This window comes from Lepisosteus oculatus, chromosome 6 (genome assembly GCF_040954835.1).
Source record: "Lepisosteus oculatus isolate fLepOcu1 chromosome 6, fLepOcu1.hap2, whole genome shotgun sequence".
Taxonomy (NCBI): Eukaryota; Metazoa; Chordata; class Actinopteri; order Semionotiformes; family Lepisosteidae; genus Lepisosteus; species Lepisosteus oculatus.
Window position 1 is genome coordinate 17,641,876 of NC_090701.1, and position 17,170 is coordinate 17,659,045.

A 17,170-nucleotide genomic window follows, 5' to 3' on the forward strand; every position below is an offset into this window, starting at 1 on the left:
TACCACCCCCTAACTTGCGGTGTGCATATATATAGTGATATGTCCAGCTATTTTGAATTTGCTGTTTGTTACAACGACAATTTGGAGCATAATGTATGCAAGTCAAGGCTCATATGTATGAGTCTTTATTTTATTTACAGTGGTGGTAAAAGTTGATGTATAATGAGAATTTTCTAGTGGTGCATTTTTAAAATAAGTACAGAAATGCCACATGCCATAAAACACAGCCAATGGGGGAAGAGCTCAGATTCAGTGGCTCTTGTCCTTGGGGGTCTCCTGGGTAACGAGTAGAGAACAGATGAGAGACTCCAGACACACATTCCACACAGCCCCACAAAGGTTGAAAGAAAAAAATCCTGTGCCAGCAAAGGTCACGGTGGTCGAAAAAGGCTCACGGCAATCCATAAGGACTAAAATGCAAGACTTACCTGCATGAGAAAACACACATCTGCGTGAGCCTACTGTTCACTGTAGAAAATAAATGGACACATATTAGTCAGGAAGAGTAAATATGAAACCGCCTTCCTTCATTTCCATCATACAATCTAAAAATGGTGCCAAACAAACGCCAATGCAAAAAAATAATTAAAAAAGTAGGCTAAAGAGGGAAAAAAAAGATAGAGAAGCAAAGATGTGCTACGTAAGAGGCACCTCCACAGTCGTGTTAACTGACTGCTTAGCTGTCAGAAGGCAGAGAGAAACGGGGCAAGCTCAACATTTTTTTCTTTTTGCAGGAAGAATGCATGATTCGATACAAGCTTCTGGCAGAACTGGTTCAGAAGAGGAAACAAGTGAAGAGCTGACTTGATCACATTACAGTGCAGTGGACTTCTAAGTGTCAACATGAACCTTTTAATTACCTCACATTTTTATGTCATGTGCCTTAGTTAGAGTGAATAAAGGTGGTCAGATGTCTTCAAAATCACAAAATATAAGACTGCCTTTTCCTTTCAGAAGCCTACTGCGCTTTTACGTAAGCTTTTTTTTTTCCCCTTTCCACATTGCGGGAAATGCTCCGTCTGCATCCTTGAATATATTTAGTTAGTACCCAGGAAAGTTTTATTCTAATTCATCAGCTTTCAGTATTTGGTCTTGACCCCGAAGTTAAATTATTTCTATGCAAGAAGTGGTCTGAAAAGAAATTCTCATGATCATGTTAGGGGATTTGTAAAATAAAGACAATGGTTTCCAGAAACTTAAGAATGAAAAAAGTGTGTGTTATGCGGTATGTCATGCTTTTTGCAATAAGAAAATGTTGTTGTTAGTACTGTTTACAATCAGCTTGGGCAGATCACAAAAACGTTTTATTTTTATTTTGAATTGATCCTTGGTACAACTCATCTTTTGCCGGTCGTAATCTTTTATCAAAGATGTTTGGGCAAGAGGAGTCTTACTACATGGTTTCCATTATTTAAACTTTGAAAAATTACAGTATATGTGACAAATAATACCGATAAGGACATGAAATGCAGTGTTCAGAGAATTAGTTGGATATGCTGTTTGTTAAATGGGCTGGCGGCCATATAAGCCGTTTTAAACATTTAAAATTCACAAGTTCACATGCCACTGTGCCTAGATCTTCCCAGATTCTCAAAACAACCCTCACCCTCAGTGCAGGCTGTATGTTTGAGAAGGAAGTCTCCAGCAGACTAACTCATGTAACAAGAGCTTAAGACTAGCAAGGCCTACACCAGAATTCAAGATTGTGTGATTTATTGGGCGTTTATTTTTTTTTCCTCTTTGAGAACTGAGGCATTAAAGAGCTAGAAAATCAGATCTTAGACCATGCTGCCACATCACAACTGACCTCATACTGTACTAAAGGGTCTGTCTCAAGGAGGTTTGACATGACTCAGCATAGATAGAGCACTCTTTTGACAACTGATGACCCAGCACATCTTGTCTGGGACTTGCTACTGTAGGAACACCACAATATCTATAATGCACCTAACACCACCTGCATAGTGAGCATGTGGAAGCACCCAATGGTAGGCTAGGATCTGTAATGGAATTTTTAGCAATATTTATTTTGGTAGATGTCATAATTTGTTTTAATCATCAAGCATTGACAAATAATATTTCCATAATGCTCAATTTCCCTACTGCTTATAATTCATCAAATGCTCAGAATTTGGAATAGACACTCAAATTTGAGAACTTATTTTCTGAGCTGTGAAGTGTAAGCAGTAATGAACAGAAGTATTTTTAGCTGTCTAAAATCAATTTTTAGTTATCAGCTTTGGTGAGGTATTAAACATGATTGCATAAAAATTGTTCAGTTTTGTTTGCAGTCCTTTTCCAAACCTTCGACTATACCATATTTGTAACATAGATGGTTCCAAAATTCTCAATTATCAGGAGAGAGAGTGTGCACCCAAGATATGCACTATTGTACAGACCAAACCAGGTATGAGCAATATGGTGTAAGCTTAAGTGTGGAGCTGTAACTAAAAAGATGGGCTTGTTAAGTATTTGATGCTTTAAAACCATTTTAAGCGAGGCGACAATGGCAGTAATCTTTTCTCTATGAACATCAGACAAACATGGTTATGCACAGATGTAAAAATCAAATGTTTAGAGAACTAGCCAGATGATTCCTTCAGCCAGCCCTCCCACTGTCCGAACACTATTTTTTGTAGGGAAAAATTATCTAAGCAATTCCATAAATCGTATAAACAGATGTCATCGGTACTACATTCATCACTCCAGCTGCAGTAATAGATTTGCAAACTTACCAGCTTAAAAAAAAAACGCGGTCTTGTAAATCGACCTTTGTGTAGTCAAACCTTATCTTCCCGTGACAAAAAACACGGCCAAGGCAGCATTCTTTACACGGAGAAATTAATTACTGTTCAAATGCCTGTGTCGTTAAGATGAATGGAACTGAAACCTGCTTTTGGCTGGTCCTGTTTTCTTCCACGCCAGTTTCTGCAAACGCCCCCCCCCACTACTGTGCCTGCTCAGCCTCTGCCACTACGAGAGGGGTCGACGTGGTGCCACACTGGGCATCTCCACCCTGGGTCGCAGTCCAAGGTCTCTGGTCTTGAGCACACATCACTTATCTGCTACCGAGATTCTGCCCAGTGGACAAGGTCCTGGCGCCACTGGTTTGAGCGAGCCAGTGATAACTGCAACAGGAAACAAATGGTATTCAAGAGCTCTGGGGAGTAAGTGCAGCAAGGATAAGAGATACGAATGAATTCTGTAAAAAAAAACAGAATAGGGAACAGAATGAGGGGCTCGGGAGAGGGCATTGTGTCTCATTTCACAATCTTCGTCCCCTTCACAACTCAAAATCATAGCAAAAACTTGAATGTACTTTGTTCCAAAAGGGGGCTTAAATATTATTTAAACAATTTTAATAACATCCACAACATAGTTTTGTCCAAATTCCACAGAGGGCATTTTCTCCAGGATGGGAACAGTGAATACCTGTTCATGCTGCAAAGGACTAAGTAAAGGTTTATTCCATGCTGAAAAGAGAAGAAAGGTGCCACAGCCAAAACATTGCGTTTCTTTTCTTCTTACTGCGTGGAATAAACATTCATGTGGTCCTTTGCTACCTGTTCACACTGTTGATTTTTGCCATGCTGGCTGGTTTCCAAACACTAAAAATGCACTTATTTTGTAACAGACATACCTACATTAGGGGAGACCATGTTTTTTGTTTGGACACAATGAAGAAATAAAACTTGATAAAGAAAAATACGGGATCTACACGTTTTTCTACCAAGAAAAACCTTTTGATCGGGAACGTGTTACATGATACAGAGTGGAATTCCTTAAGATTTATAGACATTCATTTGTTCCACCGAATATTTAAATGCTTTTTTATATTATGTTGCTGTTGTTGGTAATAAAAGTGCTAAAGCTAACATTTCTTGATTTCAAAGTGAATATAATATCTAGGCACTGTGGCAAATGGATTTTTGACGCCAACAGGTATAATATTTCACTTGCAAAATACATCCCTTTGAGTATTTGGATCAAAAGTATTCTGCTTCATCATGTGGCTAATATGCTTGATCTAGTTGCAGCACTGTCACAATCCTTCCAGTACTGATGGACACTATACATACACTGCTAGTATGTAGCACTGGAAACACAGGCCGAGTCTTTTGAAAAGCTACATCTAAGCATATTACTGTATGTCATACTGAATTAAGAACTACGAAGGATTTGTATCACGGTGGCAATGATGACACAATGTCATTATATGTGTTTGATGGACATGGTGACAAAAGAATGGGAAATCCCAAATACAACAAATCTACAAATCTTTTGGCAGGCTGGCTAGAACTGCGTTTATTTCTAGTCACAATCTAGTTTATTTCTAATTACCAATTGAAAAACGCTCTTGTTCATTTTCAGCCTGGTCTCAATGTTTGGTTTTAAAATAACGTATCCACAGCTAAATCTTCCTTGATAGATCCACTGTTGGGTCGACAACTGGGATTCTCTCTAATGGTTCGGGTTTTGTACCACGAGAAAACTGAAAAGGGCATAAGTCACCTCTATTTGGGAATAACAGGGCACACTTCAGCACAAGCTCATGCTTTGGGTTTTGCAGAATATACAGAATTGGTAGGGTTATACAGAATTACTTACTCAACAAGGGTAGTTCATCCAAACAATTGGACTGCAAAAAACAAGCTTTAGGCTTTCTTCTGTCATTGCAATCTGTAGCCCAAAGCAAGTAGTGATGAGAGACTGAACTGTCATCAAAGGAGATTAACCTTTGTACATATGGCAGCTTAACAGAAGGTCTTGAATTGTACTGAACTGCCAAAGTGGATGAAAGCTACACAATGCAAAATCTGTTAGGTGGGCATTTCCTGAGGAAATTATAATTAAGTTAATTAGAAAACTAATCAAGCCATTCACATAATTGTTGCAGTCATGCTGAAGAGTAAACTCTTTGATGACAAAGAAATTCCCCCTTCATGCCAATTAATGAAACACTTTAAGAAAATGAGAAAAACATACCGCAATACTTTAAAACATTTACTAAAGTATATACACAGCACCATTTGTTTTTCAAGTACGAAGAGAAGGGATTTACAACAAGGGACAGAGGTAGAAGGACTTTATAATCACACAGTTAAATAGACAAAACATGTTTTTAATTTATAAATTTGGAACAACTGCTTAACACTACATAATTTCAATATTTAACAAAGGGTTCTCACTACAAACGCAATATAAATCAACAGCATTTACAAAGAGCTTTTTTAAAAAAACGTTTTGGTGTTTTTAGTGAAATATAAACCCTTGAGAATTTTCAAATGCTGTACAAAAATCGATATACAACTGAGAATCTATGGGCTAAAAGTAATACAAAACAACGCACACTATTTTGATTCCAGAAAAAATGGTGCCACAGCTTCTAAAATTTCCCTGCATATATAAAAATAAATTAATACTTTGTGTCCAGTCATTGCTCACATAGCTGATAGAAATATTTTAAAGCAAAAATTGAGGTTGCATTTAGACCTCTTCACAACACCAATGAGAATCACATACACTTATATACAGAAACGAGGTAAAACTGTGCAATTCAAACCTTTTAAGGTTTTATCCATAACCCAAAATGTTTCCTTAGCTCTGTACACAGTGGGGAAAAAAATATTTACAGTGATATAGTTTAAGGGACTTCTCAAGGTTACGATTTGTAACTTTAAGTAGTTTTTGTTTCCACCTAGGAAATATATTTTGTCATTATTAGAAATTTGCTAAATGTATGGTACAAGATAACCCAAGCTTTACATTTGTTTGAACACAACTGTACAGTAGTAGAAAAGACCCTTTGCTTCTCAAGAACGAATAGGTCAGACAAAATGTGGTCTTGCACTTGTTTTACAAAACGTTAATAAATTATAAAGCAAAAATTGTTTTCTTCAATATTCAGAAATGCAGTAACATTGTAAAAGATTCAACAGACTCATTCTCAGAGGGTTTTAGTCTATGGACAGAGGCAAAGTAAATATCAACCTGGTTATGATTTCTCATATCGCCTGAGTATATTCAGAGTGATTGATATGAATTCATTACTGGCTGCTGGTATAGTGGAACATTGCTATGACAGGAATTGCGACTGAGTGCAGGCTAAAATATCCAGAGCCCCTGAGCTATTCTGTGAACAATGGACTTAGCAACAGGCACTTGGGCTGAGATTCGATAGCTTCCACTACTCTCAAAGGAACACTCCCTAACAATAGTAAATCCATCTTTTCTACTTTTGTTTACTAGCAGCTACCCCAACTCTTTAGAAACCTACAGAACCTAAGGCCATAAAGAGTGATCCTTTAAAAGCCACGGAGCATGTATCCACTCCAAGCTCTTAGGCTACCGCCTGTTTAGAACCCTGTAAACTGAAAATCTATACAACCGACTTTGCCCAGTCTTGAGTCTCCAAAGCACATACGTTTACAGGCTAGCATGGAGTAAAGTACAACGCCCCACATCTGACCACCGCATAACCATCCTGAATTATTCACTTGGAGAAGCCCAGTAGAGGGGCAACGTCTAAGTAACGAGGAGGAAAGAGACAGCAGATTGATTAACCTTATTTTGTAACTGAAGAAAACAAAGCTGCAAGAAGCGCACCGTCGGGAATACTGGGATTGCGCCTCCGAGTGACTTCGCAACCAACAACGCAAACAGATGCAAACCAACAATTTCCAGAGTCGTCGGAAGGGAATTCTGAGGTGGAGCCAGCACAACAGAAGCCTGTTGACTGGACAGCAGACGCGGGCAATGTTTAAATGGAAAAATTTCTCAAGACTTCTCTCTCCAAGTTAAACCACTGAATACAAGGCCTGAATGGATGTAGTCAGTGTTCCATCGAACCACCTTTTTATTTTGACTTTTACATTGTAAACAACAATGTATTCTTATTGTTTCACCCGGTGGTGAAAATAAAGCCTTTCCCCCCTCCTTTAAGGAGGTTTATACTTTAATTTTACATGGAAATCAATCTGTATGTCATCTCTTTCCCAATACAATTCTCCTACCTTTTCACACGTGTCTCTGATCCACGGTCCCTAGTGAGTCAGATACATGACGTTGCACAGTACTCACATCTATTTTTTCACTACTTGTTCTTTAAGCAAAGGTAAAGCCTTTGAACCATCATACCTTAGAAAGAGTGGCAAAGTAAAAGCACCAGTTGACACAGTTCAGGACTCTCACACGCACATGTCAAACACTATAACAAGCACTAATTATGTCAAAGACCCATCACAGTTCCATATTAAATACTAGCTGAGGAAAAGCTATCCAGTTCCTTGAGAGAAAAAAAATGAACTGATCTATTTAAAAACATGTTTTGTAGATATTCTCTTTGCAGTCCCTGAAGTATTTAAAATGATTAATTCCAATTTAGTGCAAGAAAGCAACATCTGAGTTTTACGTCCATTGCCTTTAAGGAATGGTACATAAAGCCAGGTAACTTTTTCTTCTCTTTCAAGAACTGCATCTAGTTTTCTTCAGATATTTCATTCCATGTTGAGAGATAGGCTGATGAAATGCTATCCTATTGCAAGTACAGTGAAATCCTCCATCAACTCTTCTCCTGTACAACGGGTCCAGTTTTTTCTGTTAGTCGCTGAAAAAGAAAAAGGCAAACACTTGAGTTATGTTCTCTGTGGGCGCTAGGTCTTGGGAAAAAGAGTTTTAAAACATGAATCAGGATGATCAATCACAGATATCGTGCAATCCCATGTAATTAAGATTAAAAATTATTAAAAATGCTGGTTTACATGCGAGATACATTCTGAAAATGGCTCACACTGTACATACTGTAGTAATGAGATTCATAAAAATGAATCCCAGACTCCTGACATGTCAATCCTGAGATCACCCAGGATGCACCCATTCTCACCCTAAGCACAACATTAAATATAAAAAAGCCCTGTAATCCAATTAATTATCCTGCAAAACAGCTTGGATTCCCTACGATGTACAATAGGCTTTTGACATCTGCGAATTCAACATTTGCAAATTCACTTATTTGCGATGCGGTCTGGCCAACAGACTCATGGATGGAAGAAGAGCAGAGCGGGATGAATCCAAGCCGAAGATTAACTGCAACTTTCAAATCAGCGACGCAACAGGCAAGACAAATCTCGCTAGTGAGTGATCCTTTCCCTGCTCCCCGCCCAAGCCCGCACGGCTCTTGTTCTTGTACAGTGACAAACACTCCTGGTTTGGCGTCAGAAGCCCACGGCTCTTGTTCTTGCACAGTGACAAACACTCCTGGTTTGGTGTCAGAAGCCCACGGCTCTTGTTCTTGTACAGTGATAAACACTCCTGGTTTGGTGTCAGAAGCCCACGGCTCTTGTTCTTGTACAGTGACAAACACTTCTATTTCAGTGTCAGAAGCCCACGGCTCTTGTTCTTGTACAGTGACAAACACTCCCGTTTCGGTGCCAGAAGCCCACGGCTCTTGTTCTTGTACAGTGACAAACACTCCCGGTTCGGTGTCAGAAGCCCACGGCTCTTGTTCTTGCACAGTAACAAACACTCCCGGTTCTGTGTCAGAAGCCCACGGCTCTTGTTCTTGCACAGTGACAAACACTCCCGGTTCGGTGTCAGAAGCCCACGGCTCTTGTTCTTGCACAGTGACAAACACTCCCGGTTCGGTGTCAGAAGCCCACGGCTCTTGTTCTTGCACAGTGACAAACACTCCCGGTTCGGTGTCAGAAGCCCACGGCTCTTGTTCTTGCACAGTGACAAACACTCCAGGTTCGGTGTCAGTAGAGTGGGGGAACGACAGGCTGGAGTTTACAACCTCCCTTTTATTGCTCGTTTTATTACAGCGGGGCGTGCTAATCACCGAGCTAGAGTGAGAGAGTACAGAGGAGGTATTTGTGTTCGACTGATGACCATAAGATTGTGATTATTTTACAATTATTTAGATCTACTTAAACCCAACAATTTAGTACTTTAATGATCATATAAGGTTTTTTTGTGTCTTTTAACCATACATGATACACACTGTAGTACATCATGCAATGTTATAAGAGCGGACGTGGTTATGATGCGTATTTGGCTATTTGTGATGGTTCTCTGCACCGAGACCTTGCGGATGTCGAAACCCTGCTGCACCGCGCGGGGCAGGAGTGCGTGCGTGCCTGGGGCAGTCTGGGGGTGCTTACAGGAGTTTTCTGTGCAGCTGGGTCAGCGTGCATGGCCAGGAAGGGGTTGGCTGTGATGGCGCCCTGCGCTGTGGGAAGCAGGCTGTTCATGGGCAGCTGGGCAGCGGCGGAGAGCTGGAGCTGCTGGAGCTCGTGATGCTGCTGCTGCTGCTGGTGTTGGTGGTGATGGTGGTGGTGGTGCTGCTGCTGCTGCTGGTGTTGCATCAGTTGGTACAGAAGAGCCTGGTGCTGCTCCTGAGAAAACCGAGAGAGAGAGAAATCCAGGTCAGAGCACAGTCTCCCCGGGTAAAGGGCATCACATATACTCGTACATGAAAGAAAAGGCGTGTCGAGTGTTTCAGTAACAAATGAATAAAAATGTGATGATCTGCTAGATATTCATTTGCATTTGTGGTGCATCATTGACATCTTGTAAACCTGTCACAAATGCAATAGCTCTGCAGATCATGTAAACGTTTGAAAGCACGGAGATAAAAGAGATTTTAGTAGCAAACAGTCTTAAGACTTTCTATGCATACATGAAATGATATCATCCTGACACCCAGAACCTCACTGCTTAATTTCAATCCACGTTGTAAATTGTAAATGGTAAATTCAATCCACAAAAATAACTTCTGCGGGGCAGAAAAATAACTTCTGATCCTAACTTTAATGGCGCAAAACTCCAAAACAAAATGTGGTTGCCTCTACACACTGACGCATAGACAATGTTGGATAAGATCTGTTGCTGTATTCTCTTCATCATAATAAATGAATGATTCATTCCATCTTTGGAAAAGGAAAAGAATGATAATATCTACAGTATTTGATAAAAGTGCTGATGCAAGTTTTAAAAGCAATTTCTAAAAGTACCACCTCAAGTCAGGGAAAACCCAAGGCAGGTTACATGGCTTCTTTACTTGAATGGAAATTTTAGAAATAAACATGCGATAGTTTAAAAACAATGACAACAAGACTAAAATCAATACGACATCAGGAACAAGTTCTACAGCCCCAAACCAAAATCTCTGTTTTGGACCACACTTGTAATCTTTTAGTCCTTTCTCTTTCTGGTCCATTCTTAGTAACCTTTTTCTTAAAATACAGTGGAGATCACATGAGCTAGCTGGTCGGTTCGGGAAAATCAGAGGCTCACAAACTGTTAAGTCATCAGGAGTTGTCACTCAAATGGCAGTGTCATCTCGTCAGATAACCCCAAGCAGTGAAGACAGTGTCCCCCCATCTTATCCCCTTCTGTCGAGAATTTCCAGCAGTTCTTCCCAATTCCATTTCCAGAGCACAAATAAAATAATCAATCTGGAGCTCCAACATGCACCAAAACCAGAGTGATCACCACAGAATTCTGATACTAGTTTCCCTGCCTTGGGCACTGATGTTCGGATGGAACATTATGGAGTGATTGTCTGAAAATGGACAAAATGGACAAATGCCCTGCTGTAAAAAGGGCTTGTGATGCCTGTGAACTTCACCAGGAGAGAACATACCTGGAGCCCAGGGGAGGTCCTGGAGAGACCAACACAGTACAGACTCTTGGTGATAAACCACTTGGCAGGACACACTAGCAAAACTGCCCAACTGGGGTGCTGAGATGGGTCAGAACTTGTGCTTCCATACATTGGTGAAACATCACTGTCCTCCAGGGAGCAATTTGCCCCTTTCTACACTGATACAACTAGTATCAACTTCTACACTCAGTAAAACCTGGTGCATCTTGTTGTAGGTTGTATTCCATGCATTTAGTGTCTGTAGAATCTAGCATAATACACAAAATGCACATAACACACCTTTTCTTTAATTTGTGGAGATCTATCATTGTGTGACAATGTACAATCAAATAGTGCTATTTTCACATTTCAAGGTTAATGACAAGACCTGTTTTACCCCAGAAACGTCCAAAAATATTAGCTCTGCAGGTGAAGAATATAACAGTGAATGCTAAAAATGTGTTTACTCATAATAGACTGGTCCCAACACATCCATCCACTTTTCCTACCTCAACCCTTTAGTAGGAGATTCTGATTTAGAGGTGTTCAGTCATAATCCCTCAGATTTATACCACTGTGCTTGGTTTAGGAAACGTAGACCAGCTGTCTGGTTTCTAACGGCTTCTTCCAATTCAGGGCCACAGGGGAGCCAGAGCCTCACAACATGCTACGTGAAATATTTCTTGCTAAGTATCTTGAGCATCCAGTCCAGGATGTACCCTTGTGCCCATTGCTTGCTGGGACAGGCTCCAGCTCCCCTGCGACCCTGAATTGGACGAAACGGTTAAAAAAAAATGGATGGATATCCTGGGTGCGTGATCTATTCTTCAGATATTTCTTGGGAGCCGCCCCTATTTCTCAGTGCCGCGCACAAGAGCGGGAATGAGGCGGGCGGAGGCGGCCCGGGCCGAGACTCACCGGGATGGGCTGCTGGGAGGAGAGGAGCTGCTGGAGCTGGTGCTGGTGAAGTAGGAGCTGTCTCTGCTGGTCCGAGAGGAGCCCCAGGCCGGGTGCGCTGTAGCGGGAAACACCGACGGGACAGTGAGTCACCGGGGCACAGGCAGGAGTAGCCCCCACCCCAGTCACAAAGCACACCACCGACACAGCGACTCGAGAAGCACTCCTGCCGTGTTCCGCCAGAGAAGTGAACGACGAGGTAAAACTGAACTCGGCGCTAGAGTTTACCTGGGGTGAAAATCACTTTTTGTTGACTGTATTAACTATGTTTTGTATTAATGATGTTCAGGAGGAGACTATTCCTTCATGCTGTCCCACACTCTGAAGAAGACAGTCCTCGTGAGGGACATGTTCCAATGCACTCTGGACATGACATAATCCATTCAACTCTAATTTAGAGTAGATAATTCTATAGAAGGTCAACTTGAAAAAGTGAAAACCAGCTTCTAGAGAGTGACTGTGCAGCAGGGAGTTTTCACACATTTAAAATTTCAAGCTATCCCCAGTGACATTCTAGTTTACCTGCCAACTACAATACACCATGAGGGAAATCATTTCTATATACCTAGTACACAAAAAACCCCACTTGCTTCATAGATCTGGGAAAGAAAATCCAATTGAACCTTGATATTGAAAATGATATTGATATTGAAAATGAAAACAGCGACAGGATTAATGAACAGGGGATATCCACCTCTTCACCACATCTGTCATGCCCACAGCAGACAGCTCACCTAGCTTTAGATGGTGCAGTAGTGCTGCAAACCAGGTAAACGAATGTGGAAAAAGAAAAAGTGCAAAGGTCAACTATATTGACTGTATTGTTTTACAACGTTTTTTCAAAGTAGCACTTTTGTCAAATTTAGATTTTTTTCTCTACTATCCACCATTTTTTTGGGGAATTGTCAACTGTGGTCATGTCTCATGTCTCAGCCCTGTACCAGAGGTTTAAAGCCAACTGGATAGAGGCCCTTTCCTTAATGACGGTACCACAGGCCTGCCTGCAGGTGCCCAGGAGGTCTCAGGGGTCTCTGTGTCTTGAGAGCCGAGAAAGCTCACCCTCAACCCTGTACCACCGCTTGGGGAACCCCAGTCATAATTGGCTCATGACGTGTCCAAGGCTTGAACCCGGGATGCTTATCGCAGAGAGCTCAAACTGCCCTTGGGTGAGCGCCTTTACTGTTGGAGTCCAAAGGGAAATCATAAAAGCTGCTGCCATTCAACCAGAAACCTCCAGAAAAGAAAACCTTGTGAACAGCTTCCAAAAACATAATCCTTAAAAAGGTGTTAAATACAGCTTTGCTAGATAGAAGGCTGCTCAAGCTTGCACAGCTGCAGCGATGGAGCAGAAGAAGCTGCAATCTTACCCAAAGTACAGCAGTGGTACTGTGCTGCACGCACACGCATGCAAAACCCCCGAAGACTTCATGCTTTTATCCCCCTCCCGGAAACAATGATAGGGGATTACTGCATGCATGGCTTTAACAGCAAAGCTCAGACTCGACTGACACTGACAAGAACACTCAGGACAGCTTGTTTACAGGAACGACCATGACTTCGGGGGGCGTTAGTTACTGAGGGCAGCGTACCTGTTGTTGAGCGTGCTGGGGATGGGGAGGGACACGTTGGGAGGCACTGCGGCGTGGGGCAGGGAGCTGGGGTTCTGTGTTATGGATGGAGGAGTCTGGATGACGCCATTCAGGGCTCCCACTGCTCCGACGATCCCATTCATGGCCAGCTGGCCTCCCTGAATGGCTCCTATCAGTCCGGTGACGCCTGGCATGGCGGGGATGGTGGACGTCACAGTCTGCATGCCGCCGGCCAGCGTCCCCACCGTCACTCCGTTGACCTGCTGGACCGCGGCGACTCCCGAGCCGGGCTGGGGAGGGCTGTGCCCGACAGGGGGAGGGGTGGACAGGGTGGAGGAGCTGGTGGTGCTCTGGCCGCTGGAGGTCACGTCCTGCTTAAAGAGACGTGACGCCGCTGAGTGACAGCCGTTCTGTCAGCATCCCCCATGGATGAGTGAACACTCTGGGCAGCATGACACCCACAGGACCCCACATTTGCTTATTTGGCACCATTACAATAATACGGTAGGTTGAAGGCTTCTAACCAGGCACTTATTTAAGCAGAGACTAGTAATAAAGTAAAAAACAACAACAATCTCATACTGTAACTTTTAGGTACTGACTGTACCAGGCACTACAACCAAAACAAAACATGTATGTGGTCCTCAACAATTATTCATCTTACCGAGAATAATGGCAGCATACCATGGGGGTGGAAAACTTTTTTCACTAACACTAGATAGCTCTGACAGCTCCACACAAAGCTCAGAGCGACACGCTGAAAAATTCCAACTGGGTGGTTTACAAAGCCTTTTAGTGCTGAGGTTTGTTCCTATTCGTCTGAAAGTGACTGTGAATATAGCTAATGCCTAAGGTATCGTTTTATTAAATTATTAAATAAAATGAATGATTCACTTGAATATTTGGGAAAATGAGTGCACTGTAAAGCTTTTCGGCATAAATCACTAGGTTATTCAGCTTTCATTTCTTCATATTCCAGGTAAAGATCAAGAAATGATAACAGTATAGAGTGACAGCAGGGAAGGGTCATTTGCTCTTGCTTAGTGCAAAATTCTGGATTACTTCAGAAATGTGTGGAGGAATTATACTTTGCAAGCAGACTACAGTGTAATTAAAACTTATGAACTGTGATGCATTGCCTACAGCATTTCTGCATATGGCAGAGGTGAAATTACACACATTTCTTCCAATCTTGAAGAAAACCGAGAAATACTTTCCTTTTAAAAAATAATCACTTTTTCCAGTTTTCATCCAGGATAGTAAAAAAGGCATGCTTGAGCGAGAAAAAGGACAGATTGATTTACCTGGATTGTTAAAGGAAGGGAGCTGTCTGGCAAATAACTGCTGCTGAGCTGTGGGCTTTTTCTGCTGCTCAACACATCTGTGACAAACAGAAACAACAATCAATTCATCAAACCACTGCTCGGCTAAAAAGGACTGAGGCTGAAACAAAAAGTCCGAGAGACTCTGTCAAATGTAAACGCCAGAAAGCCGTGCCAAAAACCGAGTGCACGGCCACATCAAGGCAGCCGAGAGCAAGCGCACAGAAAGAGACAGGCGTGCAGACATGTTCAGAACTAAATGAAAAGATGTAACAAAACAATAAGGCAGACATCAAAACGAGCGCAAAAAAGGGGGAGGGGGCGGGTGTGGGGGGGCACCACTAACAGCTGCAGTACAGAATGAAACTTCAAATGGGTAAGAAAACAAAATCCAGCCGGTAAAAACGACGAAAAAAACAAACGTAGAAGGGAGCCGAGTGGAACCGAGCCCCAAGGCCCCCGGTGCCCATGACGGAGCTGCGGGCGGGACTCACCGGGCGGGGGGGCGGCGGCGGCGGCGGGCGGGGGCAGCTGCGGGGGGGTGCCAGGGCTGGGGGCCGCGCTGGGGAAGGGCACGGACAGCTGGGCGCTCAAGAGCTGCAGCCGCTCCTTCTTCACCGTCAGGGTCTTGATCTGCTCCTCCAGCCGGCGGTTCTCCACCTGCAGCTGGTGCAGGGATTTCAGCATTCCCAGGACTGCGGAGGCAAGGGGGAGAGAAAGCTCAGAGCCGCTCCACTGCTACCGCGTCTCTACCGCTTCACGAGCACGGCAGGTTTGCCCGATTCTCAAAGTTACCTGGCTGTAATCCTCTGTGAAAACATTTTGGATGAAATGCCCGAGCGTACGTTGTCCTCTCAACGTTTGGTACCTGTCTGTTCTGTGACTGAACCAGCCCTCTTTTGAATTCATGTATTTGGCAATTGTTACATTTTTTTTTGCTTCTTGCGTTTAAACTTGAGCACTTGGAACTATATTCTGTTTCCAGAAATTACTCCTACAAACCCGCATCTCTTTTGTGAAACATTGAATGTATTCCATAATACATTGTAGCAAAAAAAAATGCTATCTTCTCCTTAACCAGATAAACACAACTTTGCCCTAAAATGATTCGTTTTGTGAGAAAGCTGAAGTACACTGTATATTCACGTTTGACTGCAGAAAAGTTTAAATATCTTGTGCAGCGGAACTGGTTGACCGATATCTCGGCAAACTGTGCAAATGTGTTTGAAAAGGGTACAAGCCTGAAACGTTTCAAAAACAAAATAAATTCAGATTTGACACATTTGCAACAGGCCTGATGAAAGGTGTTCCAGAAAGTGCTGGGCATCAACACAGAACTTTTTCTTAGCATTTTTTGCCGACTTTCTACGCTAATTCTTAAGATCGCATGGACCATAAAGACCCCTATTTAAGAATAACACAATATCAAAAAGAACACCACTTGAACTTAAGCACAAATAGAGGACTATTCAGAATCTACTGATTTACATAACAAAAAATGTAATATTTACCAAGACAAGCACCGAAAGCTGAGAACCTTAATTTTAAAGAGGGCTGGTTCAAATCATAGAACACACATGTACCAGATGTTGAGAGGATAGTGTATGATATAGTGTATAGGTTTTTAGAAAGAGGAAGGGAAAACTTTGAGAATTAGCACAGAGAGAGCTGGGAGAAACAGCCACGTGCAAACCTACAGTACTTTGTTCTTTCTGGGATAATAATACCATCCAGTAAGTATCCACAAGAGGCACAAGTTAACAGTGGAATAATTCCAACTATCTACAACTTTTCATTTAAACTTGTTACTTATGTAGAGAGGCTATCCATATGTAGCTTCTATATTTATAAACAGATGAACACAGGAAGCTTTTGGAAATGGCATCTACTTGACTCTCTTAAATAAACAGCTTGCAAGTTTGTAACTCCACAAAAAGTACGTGTGAACCAATATCTACAAACAACACCGTGTAACACAATGTAATGCGTGCGAATGGGTGTATTAAAGTGAGGGCTGTTTCCTCCAAAAAACCTAATGAGTTATTTTTCAAAAGTCCCATTTATTTGGCGTGACCTCTGGGCTTGCCATTGACAGACCATATGAGTGTACTTCCATCTGGTCACTTCCCAAGGATTTAGCTTTTCATCCCTCTCTTCAAGAAGGCACAAAGGGACCTTCAGTGTGCTCAAATGAGACGCCACAGAACTGCGCTAGACCTGTCCTCCAGCTCCCCTGTTTAAAAGGATTATCCCTGCATGAATTTCCTCACAATTAGCATTTTCATCAGAGTGCCATTCAGAAACGGCCGCAACAACAAAGTTCCCCTCATTTAGAGCAAACAACCAGAAATGTTTAGTTAAGTCACAATTGGAAGTGATGACGGTAAAGACAAAAGGCAATTTGAGATGGACAAAAAACCCCATAAAACCTGGAAAATAAAATCAAATCCAACAAACTCAGACCTTTACCCATGTGCTGACAGAATGGCGTTTGAGCGCCATACTTGATTTTTTTTCCTCAGAAATGTCAAATATGCTATAAAACCGTGTTATTACTTGACTAGGTGAAATTATTCAGTTTAACTACACATAAACACTCAAGGTAACCTGTAAAGCTGTTTCCCTAAATCTCGAATAACAAGTCAGTTTCTTCTGTTTAT

General features: G+C 42.0%; 2 protein-coding genes across 6 annotated transcripts in view; one reads left to right on the forward strand and one right to left on the reverse strand.

Annotated features, from left to right (window-relative positions):
• Positions 1 to 1,429, forward strand: part of dnajc1 (DnaJ (Hsp40) homolog, subfamily C, member 1) — an 85,969-nt gene extending 84,540 nt beyond the window's left edge. The window contains exon 12 of the mRNA XM_006634383.3: positions 735 to 1,429. Within this exon, the coding sequence (XP_006634446.2) occupies positions 735 to 803 (69 nt within the window). The 3' untranslated portion in view covers positions 804 to 1,429. The remainder of the gene's footprint in view (positions 1 to 734) is intronic.
• A 3,643-nt stretch (positions 1,430 to 5,072) lies between these two features.
• Positions 5,073 to 17,170, reverse strand: part of mllt10 (MLLT10 histone lysine methyltransferase DOT1L cofactor) — a 108,189-nt gene continuing 96,091 nt past the window's right edge. For 4 of the 5 annotated variants that reach the window (XM_069191031.1, XM_069191034.1, XM_069191035.1 and 1 more), the window contains 6 exons: positions 15,005 to 15,205; positions 14,493 to 14,569; positions 13,189 to 13,562; positions 11,561 to 11,657; positions 9,159 to 9,392; positions 5,073 to 7,606 (listed from right to left, as the gene is read on the reverse strand). In XM_069191031.1, coding sequence (XP_069047132.1) covers positions 7,562 to 7,606; positions 9,159 to 9,392; positions 11,561 to 11,657; positions 13,189 to 13,562; positions 14,493 to 14,569; positions 15,005 to 15,205 — 1,028 coding nt within the window. In that variant the 3' untranslated portion in view covers positions 5,073 to 7,561. The remainder of the gene's footprint in view (positions 7,607 to 9,158; positions 9,393 to 11,560; positions 11,658 to 13,188; positions 13,563 to 14,492; positions 14,570 to 15,004; positions 15,206 to 17,170) is intronic. The other variant, XM_069191032.1, reaches the window with a different exon arrangement.